The following is a 10,134-nucleotide window of genomic DNA, read 5'->3' as shown; positions in this document are numbered from 1 at the left end:
TTGGAAAGCTTCCTCACAATCCTCATCAAAAACAAAAGGAACATCCTTCTGCAAGAGGTTGGTAAGAGGCCTAGAAATCTTAGAGAAGTCTTTAATGAACCTTCTATAGAAGCCAGCATGACCTAGGAAACTTCGTATACCTCTGATATCTGTGGGGCAAGGCATTTTCTCAATTGCATCAACCTTAGCCTTATCAACTTCAATGCCTCTTTCAGAGATTTTGTGTCCTAAGATGATGCCTTAATTAACCATAAAGTGGCACTTCTCCCAATTCAAGACGAGGTTGGTATCTTTGCATCTCTGTAAGACTCGTTCAAGGTTGCTGAGGCAATCATCAAAGGAAGACCCGTAAACGGAGAAGTCATCCATGAAAACCTCGACAATCTTTTCACAAAAGTCAGAGAATATAGCCATCATACATATTTGAAAGGTGGCAGGTGCATTGCATAAGCCAAAAGGCATACGTCTATAAGCAAAGGTACCGAAGGGGCAGGTGAAAGTGATTTTCTCCTGATCAGAGTGCAACAGGTATTTACGAGAAACCTGAATAACCGTCTAGAAAGCAGAAGTGTGTGTGTTTGGATAGCCTTTCTAGCATCTGGTCGATGAACGGTAAAGGATAATGGTCCTTCCTAGTTGCCTTGTTCAGTTTTCGAAAGTCTATCACCATCCTATAGCCAGTAATAATCCTTTGTGGGATTAATTCATCCTTATCATTAGGAACGACGGTGATACCTCCCTTCTTAGGTACGCATTGTACTGGACTTACCCAATCACTATGAGCAACAGGATAAATGATTCCTGCTTCCAGAAGCTTCAATATTTCTTTTCTAACGACCTCTTTCATCTTAGGATTTAATCTCCTTTGATGATCAACAACTGGTTTAGAATCAGGATCGGTTTTAATCTTGTGCTGACATAGGGTGGGACTAATACCCTTAAGATCATCAAGAGTATCTCCAATAGCAGCACGGTGCTTCCTCAGAGTTTTTAGTAACTTCTTCTCTTCGTACTCTGAGAGGAGAGCACTAATAATAACAGGATATATCTCCTTCTCATCAAGATAGGCATACTTAAGAGTATCAGGAAACTGTTTTAGCTCGAACACAGGATCACCCTTTGGTGGGGGAGGATCCCCAAGCAGTTCAACATGCAGATTATTCATGAGAATAGGATATTGTTCTAAGACAATTTTGTCTATCTCATCTCTTTCCTCCATACGCATATCATTTTCATGCTCAAGCAGATATTGCTCTAAAGGATCCGTAGGAGGTACGTCAATAGAGGCAAGAGCAATGATTTCATCCCTACCATACGACTCCTTTTCATGGGGTTGTCTTCCAAACTTTGAGAAGTTAAATTCATGAGACACACCCTCGAAACTAACCATGACAGTCTGCTTAATGCAATCAATGTGAGCATTGACAGTGTTGAGAAAGGGTGTACCGAATATGATGGGACAAAAGCTATCTTGCGCAGTACCAAGGACGAGGAAATCAGTAGGATACTTCGTCTTACCACACAGGACTTCTACGTCTCTCACAATTTCCACAGGGCAGATAGTGTCTCTATTAGCTAGCGTAATAGTGACATCAATGGGTTCTAGCTCAGCAGGTGCAATCTCATCTTTGATTTCATCATATAGAGAACGGGGTATTGCACTAACACTAGCTCCCATATCACATAAACCATGGTAACAGTGATCTCTTATCTTGACAGAAACAACGGGCAGGCCAACTACAGGTTCGTATTTGTCTTTCGCGTGAGGTTTAGCAATCTAGCGGAGTCCTCACAGAATTCGATAACATGCCCGTCTACGTCTTCGGCTAAGAGATCTTTGATAATAGCAACACTAGGTTCAACTCTAATCTGCTCAGGGGGTGCAAGTGGTCTAATGTAACCCATACGTATCACAGTTGGAGCTTTAGAATAATCCTTTATCCTAGCAGGGTATGGTGGTTTCTCAGTGTAGGCACAAGGAACAACAGGATAACTAAAAGCAATGACTTTCTCCTCAACTAGATTGGTTTTGACTATGTTTCTTTCTACAGGAGGATGATACTTAAACCACTTCTCTTTGGGAAGATCAACATGAGCAGCAAAAGATTCACATAGAGAAGCTACTATCTCAGAGTCAAGTCCATACTTACCGCTAAAATCTCTAGAAGTGTTTATCTCAACAAAAGATTTAATGCAATCAAACTGTGAATTCATACCTGACTCCTTACCTTCCTCCAGCTCCCAATCTTCAGAGTTACGTTTGATTCTTTCCAATAAATTACACTTGTGGTCAATATCTTTCTTCATAAAAGAACCGGTACGAGAAGTGTCAAGCATGGTACGATCTTCATGAGAAAGCCGAGCATAAAAGTTTTGAGTGATAATTTCTCTCGAGAGCTCATGATTGGGGCATGAATATAGCATTGATTTAAGCCTCCCCCAAGCTTGAGCTATGCTTTCCCTGTCACGAGACCAAAATTTATAAATATAAATCCGATCACGATGTACTAAATGCATAGGATAGAACTTTTGATGAAATTCCAATTTCAACCGATTGTAGTCCCATGATCTAGTATCATCACATAGCCTATACCATGTCAACGCCTTATCCTTCAAAGATAAAGGAAAGACTTTCTTCTTTACCTCATCCTCGGGCAAACCTGCAAGCTTAGATACACCACAAACTTCATCTACATAGATCAGATGCAAGTCTGGATGTGAAGATCCATCTCTTGTAAAAGGATTAGCCAGCAGTTTCTCAAGCATACCCGAAGGAATTTCATAAAAGATATTTTCAGTAGGTACCTCAGGTTGAGGAACAACTCCTCGTGCTTCCGTTTGTGGTGAAGATACCCCAAACAAACTCCTCAAAGGAACAGTTTCCATAGTGACAAGTGACAACAAATTTCAGCACAGTATATAAATGTTTCCTTACCAATTTCCACTTACCAAAGGCACTTCACTCCCCGGCAACAGCGCCAGAAAAGAGTCTTGATGACCCACAAGTATAGGGGATCAATCGTAGTCCTTTCGATAAGTAAGAGTGTCGAACCCAACGAGGAGCAGAAGGCTCTCATAAATGGTTTTCAACAAAGTAATAACTGCAAGCACTGAAAGTAGCAGTAACAAGTGATGGTGTAACAAGGTGAAACGTAGCAAGCGAAAAGTAACAAGTAACAAGTAGTAGCAATGGTGCAGCAAGTGGCCCAATCCCTTTTGTAGCAAGGGACAAGCCTGACCAAAGTCTTATAGGAGGAAAAACGCTCCCGAGGACACACGGGAATTTCTGTCATGCTAGTTTCATCATGTTCATATGATTCGCATTCGTTACTTTGATAGTTTGATATGTTGGTGGACCGGCACTTCGGTACTGCCCTTACTTGGACAAGCATCCCACTTATGATTAACCCCTCTCGCAAGCATCCGCAACTACGAAAGAAGAATTAAGACAACGTCTAACCATAGCATTAAACTAGTGGATCCAAATCAGCCCCTTACGAAGCAACGCATAGACTGGGGTTTAAGCTTCTGTCACTCGAGCAACCCATCATCTACTTACTACTCCCCAATGCCTTCCTCTAGGCCCAAATATGGTGAAGTGTTATGTAGTAGACGTTCACATAACACCACTAGAGGAAAAGACAACATACATCATATCAAAATACCGAACGAATATCAAATTCACATGACTATTATTAGCATGACTTATCCCATGTCCTCAGGAACAAAAGTAACTACTCACAAAGCATAATCATAATCATGATCAGAGGTGTAATGAATAGCATCAAGGATCTGAACATAAACTCTTCCACCAAGTAATCCAGCTAGCATCAACTACAAAGAGTAATCAACACTACTAGCAACCTTACAAGTACCAATCGGAGTCGCGAGACGGAGATTGGTTACAAGAGATGAATTAGGGATTGGAGAGGAGATGGTGTTGATGAAGATGTTGATGAAGATGCCTCCCCTCCGATGAGAGGAGTGTTGGTGATGACGATGGCGGCGATTTCCCCCTCCGGGAGGGAAATTTCCCCGGTAGGATCGTCCTGCCGGAGCTCTAGATTGGATCTGCTCAAGTCCGCCTCGTGGCGGCGGAGAAACCACGAAAAAGCTCCCGATTGATTTTTTTCTGGAACGAAACCCTTCATATAGCAAAAGAGGAGGGGCAGTGGGCCGTCAGGGAGCCCACAAGCCGTGTAGCCGCCACCAGGGGGTTGGCGGCTACCAAGCTTGTGGCGCCTTGGTAGCTCCCCTCTGGTACTTCTTTCGCCCAATATTTTTTATATAATTCCAAAAAATTCCACGTAAATTTTGAGGGCATTTGGAGTTGTGCAGAATAGTGGACTAAGATTTGCTCCTTTTCCTGTCCAGAATTCCAGCTGCCTGAATTCTCCCTCTTCAAATAAACCTTGCAAAATAAGAGAGAAAAGGTATAAATATGGTACCACAAAGTAATATAACAGCCCATAAAGCAATAAATATCAACATGAAAGCATGATGCAAAATGAACGTATCACTCCCCATCAGAATCCATGAGACGGACTGGGACGTCGATCAACATCGCAGATGCCTCCTCAAGGGCAGGCTCCACGGGCATGCTGATCGGTCCGGACGCGAAGCATCCGACGGTGTTGGCGAAGGGCCCCGCCCAACGCATAAATCCGGCTGATGCTGCGGACGGCCCTACGGTGGGCGCCAAATGTTGTTGTTTACTCACAACATATGCCATAGGTAGGCTAAAGATGGTGGGAACCGAAGTGACACCGGCGGGCGCTGGGAACGGGGTTGGTACAAGCATGGAACACACGATGTGCCCAGGTTCGGGGCTCTGTGGAGATAACACCCCTAATCCTGCCAGAATGTATAATGCACCAATGAGGCTACAATGTGCTCCTGGAGTTGTTCTACGGAGGAGGAAGAAGGAGTAGTCGGCTCGCATCTACCTCTCCTGTAGTGTGTGTGTGAAGGATTGGCCGACCCTCTGCATGGAGGGGGGTCGGGGGGTTTTATAGACGAACCCACCGACCTACAATAAGGATAAAAGTACATGAGTGGGACCCAGTTGGCAGCCTCGCCGGCTGACCAGGGGGCCCGCAGTGGTCTTGTCTTGTCGCTGGAGGGGCCCGCCGGCTGTGAGGTCCCATCTGGCTATGGGACCCGCCGGCTAGCCAATGAGGCTCTCGCGTAGAGCCGACGCGGGACACGTGTTGTACGTCTGGCGTCGTCTTGCAAGATTCGTCATGGGTTGCGAGTACGGCCGTCTCGAGTGTTCCCACGCCGAGTGTGATAATGGAGTGGGAGTTTGATGGACCGACACTGTGGAGAATGATGGATCGGAGCCGGAGTAGGTCAGCGGCATGGCCGCTGACACTATACCTACCGTGCTCTCCAATCCTGTACCTTGGCTGACGAGTATTCACCTTTAACCGTACGACATCGTCATGACCTACGATTTGATGTGCCTTGTACTCCCTAGCCGGCTAGCCGCCTCACTAGCCGCCCTGGGAACGGCCGTCTCGCCTCTAGCCGGCCGGCGAGGCTTATACGGCTAGAGGGAGGTAACCATCTCGCCCCTAGCCGACAGGAGCTTCCTAGCCGGCCAGGGAGATTCAACCGTCTCGCCCCTAGCCGGCCACGGGGATTGGGCCGCATAGAATGAGTCGTGCTTTTCCTTTCAGGTAGAAGGCAAAGGAGTAGGCTCGATGGACCTACCCTGGGGTTATCCCCCGTCATTCTTGAAAAAGATAAAATTTAATATTTCTTTAAAAAATGTTCAATTTTTTGAAGAAGTTTAATGAAATATGCGAAAAAGTTCATGAATTTTTAAAAAGTTCAAGACTAGGACAGTGCATAAATTTGAACAAAGATCGCTAAAATAAAATAGTTCACGAATTAAAAAAAGATTCACATGAATTGAAAAAAGTCACGAGTTTGTGATAAGTTCACTGATTTCATCACATTTTTTACTAATAATTTCATTAGAAGTAAAAAAGAAAATCAAAGAAGAAAAAGGGAAAATAAAAAAGAAATATAAAAGAGAAAATGAAAAAATAATAATTAAAAATAAACGAGAAAAAGCGACAAAACCCGAAGAAACGAAGTAACCCGCCCAGAAAAAAAGGTCAGAACATTCATGGAAGTTTCCTAAAAAAGAAACACGGTAAAAAAGACTTACGTGGGCTGGCCCATTTTGATAAGAGTTGGGTTTCCACTGGCCGGCACACTGGGCTAGGCCGAGCCCGAGGGGCTGTATATAACCAATCCCCGCCTGCACTGTACCTTTGCCTTCCCCCAAACAAAAATGATCGGCGGCGGTTGGCGGCGGGGAGAAGAAAGGGCGACGGACGGTCAGTCGGCGACCGCAGGGCATTGGAAGAGAAGGAGTGGCCAGTCCGTGTTAAGCGAGGAGCTCTATCAGAGTGCAATCTACATGGCTGCACTCTCCATTCAGGAGAGTATCCTCTGGATCCAGGCCCAGGAGAATAAGATGGTTGAGATTGGACGTCGCGGGGGCTCCGCGGATCACAAGAATCTGTTGGAGTTGAAATCCGGTATGTCTGAGTTGTTGCAGAAGCTCTTACGTCTGGCCGAATCCGAGACCCAGAGGAAGGTCCGCGCGCAGCAGAACGCCTGTTGGCTCGGCAACAAAGGGAAGGCTGAGAAGAGGATCCGATCGATGAAATCGATGGATAGCCAGAGCAAGATTGCCGAGGACGCTAAGACAGAATGGGCAGGGAAGTCGTCCAAGAGGACCAGCAACGAGAGCAGATCCGTGAATAAGCAGAGCAAGATTTGCAAATCGATCTCCAATCGGTTCAGTGAGCAGGAGCTGCAGGCAGTTAAGGAGCTGTTCAAGGAGCTGCCGGACAATATATCCATGTCCATAGCTGCATCTGTCAAAAACTTTATTGAGGCGCAGGGGGAGGAGACCTTGATGGAGGAGAGGGCGGTTGACTTCAAATTAGGTTTGCTCTCCCGGCACTTCCATGACCTGTGGGACTCCATGCCTCAGCTATCCTCGACAGAATTGAAATTTCTAGCAATTTGCATGTTTACTTGTGACGAGTCCTTTGTACGCTGCTGCTCCACGTTGAAGTCCATCTCTGCAGTCATTGACAGGCTTTGTGCATGGGTGCCAGAATTGGTAGTGGTAATGAGACAAGTTAAGAAAGATGAAGCTATCCTCATAAGGGATGTGGATGTGGCAATGAGACAGAATAAGGAAGATGAAGATGTCCTCACAAGGGATGGGGATGTGGTAATGAGGCAGAATAAGGAAGATGAAGTTGTCCTTGCAAGGGATGATGATGATGAGGATAAGGAAGAGGTGGATGAGGAGGAGGATGTCGATGTGCGTGAGTACGAGGTGGAGAAGAGGGCTGAGGAATACCATTTCGCTGCTTATCGTACACGCTGGGAATGTAGACATGGCAATGGTTGCAACTTTGAAGACCCAAGTGAGTAAACATGCTTGTATGTAGTTAGTTTGCTTTTCTTGTTCTCCTTACTTCCATTCCATGTCTCAAGTAATCTAATTCGTCTTGTAGGTGCGGAGATTTACATGTAGTATGCAACCATATTGATTCGTCTTTATTCTTCTTTAAGTACTTGACATATTGATTCTTCTTTGTTTTTCTTGAATGGATCGTAAAAGCAATGTGTGTGCTCTTTTAGTTAGCTCACGTTACTAACACATCACTTGGTTGCGTGCAGCTTTATTCAGCCCAATGCAGTTCACCCACTACATGCCAGGCAATGCCGGCCAAACCTTGATGGATGCTAAATTCTTAAGGACGATGCAGATCTACTCCATTAAAGTCACAGAAACAAAAGGGATCCCCCTCGAGTGGCCACTGAATGTATATGGTGTAGTTGCTGCCCGAGATGTTGTGGACCATCGCCGCAACCATCTCTTCCTTCGCACTAGGGATGATTGCCAAATCCTTACGGAAGAGGTACTCACGCGTATTTTTTTCCTGTTCTTCTTCTTGTTACGGCTTGCAGCTTTGTTGACAAGTTAATGATGAATAATGTTGCTTGCAGAATCCTTTTTTGCACTTGACTGGCCCTTCTCGTGCAATTATGTCTGATGACACTGTTATGATTGAAGTCCAACTACAACTAAAGGGCACAGTGCAGTCTGAAGATGCAGTATTGATCGGTAAAGCCTTCACTTACGATGATGATAATCATGGTGATAGTCACCTCCAGGGCCTTTGCACAATAGTGCTAAGCTGTGAGAATCTTGAACAATCAGTCCAAGCCACAATCCTCAGTGTCTGCGCTGTCCAGGGCTTGTTGCCTTGGGGAAATGGCATTGTTTGCTCAGCACTATCTAAAGACAAAACTAAATCTAGTGTTCCGTGCTCGCCTAAGCATGTTTTGCTGCTTGATTCACAAGCTGGAACAATGCCGGTGGATGGAGAGGGTTACCTCCAGCTGTCCAGAAATGTGGTGTCTGTTAAATCCACAGGAGAGCTGTCAGTTTTCATAAAGGCTGGAGAACACATTGGAAGTGTTGACTTCACACCCCAATCCAGCAACGTAAGTCAAGGACGTTGTAAGCTTGGTAACTGTGAAGTGGAGATCACTGTAGCTTGGTCCCTCCTTGTTGAAAGCCAGCATCTTATCAAGCCGAGGGGATCTATAGAGCCTTATGGAAACAAATTAAGGACATGTATGCCTTGCATGAAACTTGTTAAAGACGCTTGTTGAAGATGGGTTAGAGTGAATAGTCTTATGTTCCATCGTGAACTTGTCTGCTACTTAATCCTGTACTAACACTATGTTCCATCGTGTTCCTGTACGCTGGTACAAGACTAGCAAGCCTCTAAACTGTGGTCTTTTGTGTATATACATCAGTGGTATTAAGTGGCCTATTTTGTTGTTGAGCTAGTTACCACTGCCTACTTTGGCAGTCATTTCTAACTTGTTGGTGGAGCATCTTATTTCTGGATTATATGCCAATTTACATTTTTTTTGTTACCTGATTTGTTGTTGGACCTGGAGTCTAGCGTTGTGTTCTCTAGTGCTGATGGCGTTTATGGCATTGCTTTATGAAGGATTTGCTTCTATGTTGCAAGTACCCGTTCGTCGGCTGACAATGCCAAGAATTGGAGTGAGTCAGGAGTTACATCTTACTTCTGTGTGTTTGGCCATGCTAGATATATTGTTGACAAAAGGCCACGCTGTCCTTAAGATTTTGCTGAAAATGCATGCATATGATGAGGCTTAATTTTAGATGCTTGCTAACATACATGCTCATAAATGTTTTTTTAATCAGTCCCAAAGGTTCTCGTATCATTAAAAGGTGCTTATTTCCGGAAATTGCTTTTGGAGGCCGAGCTCCATGGAGGCCTTCAAATTCAAACTTCAAATTTTATGAAAATTTATATTTTAACATTCCAAATTTAAAAAAAAAAACATAAATAGATGATGGTATAATACATAAGTGTGTAAATTTTTAGAACTAAATACGTTGAAATTAGGGCTATACAAAAAAGATAAATTTAAAGCTTTTTAACAAATGACACTATTCATCTTTTCAGATCATGATTTTATCATTTTTGTACAGATCTTCTATTTTGGCCTGAAATTTTAAACACACATGGATCACACGCTTGTTTAGTTGTATAAACTTTTTCCTATCATTGATCAGATCATGGTTGCTTAGTTGCCTACCGTGGATGTTCTGTTTCCTATCATTGATGCCCAGTTGCCCACAATACAATAAAATTTGCCTACCATTGATCTCCAATTAACTGCTATTGATAATTAGTTATCTACCATTGTTGTTCAGTTTTCTAACATTGCAAATTAGTTGCGTACAATATTATGAAGTTTCTTATGATTGTTTTCTTTCGAAGTTGCCTATCATTAATTCTGAGTTTACTCGAGTACTATTTTAGTTGCCTACAATACATTAAAGAGTTATATGTCAATGTTGCTAAGTTGCCTATATATCACTATCAGGGAAAAACATAGTAGCGGTGCGGGTTAAATAGGTAGTAGTAGCATGGGTGTGTGCGCTACTACTAGTTATCTACTATTAGTTAAAAAAAACCCGACCCCGTGCGTGCTGTCAATGATGGCAATGGTTTGATCTAGCGATGGAAGCGGTCGCGAGAGGCG

General features: G+C 43.9%; 1 protein-coding gene across 1 annotated transcript; it reads left to right on the top strand.

Moving 5' to 3' along the window:
• The first annotated feature begins 6,284 nt into the window (after positions 1-6,284).
• LOC123430972 lies at positions 6,285-8,894 on the top strand. The gene is made up of 3 exons (XM_045114796.1): positions 6,285-7,460; positions 7,717-7,958; positions 8,047-8,894. Exons 1-3 carry the CDS (start codon positions 6,305-6,307, stop codon positions 8,716-8,718), a joined length of 2,070 nt encoding a protein of 689 aa, XP_044970731.1. The 5' UTR covers positions 6,285-6,304; the 3' UTR covers positions 8,719-8,894.
• The last annotated feature ends 1,240 nt before the right edge of the window (positions 8,895-10,134 follow it).

Source organism: Hordeum vulgare, chromosome 2H (genome assembly GCF_904849725.1).
Source record: "Hordeum vulgare subsp. vulgare chromosome 2H, MorexV3_pseudomolecules_assembly, whole genome shotgun sequence".
Classification (NCBI taxonomy): domain Eukaryota; kingdom Viridiplantae; phylum Streptophyta; class Magnoliopsida; order Poales; family Poaceae; genus Hordeum; species Hordeum vulgare.
Note: the sequence above shows the minus strand (reverse complement) of the source record. Positions and strands in the feature narration are given on the sequence as shown.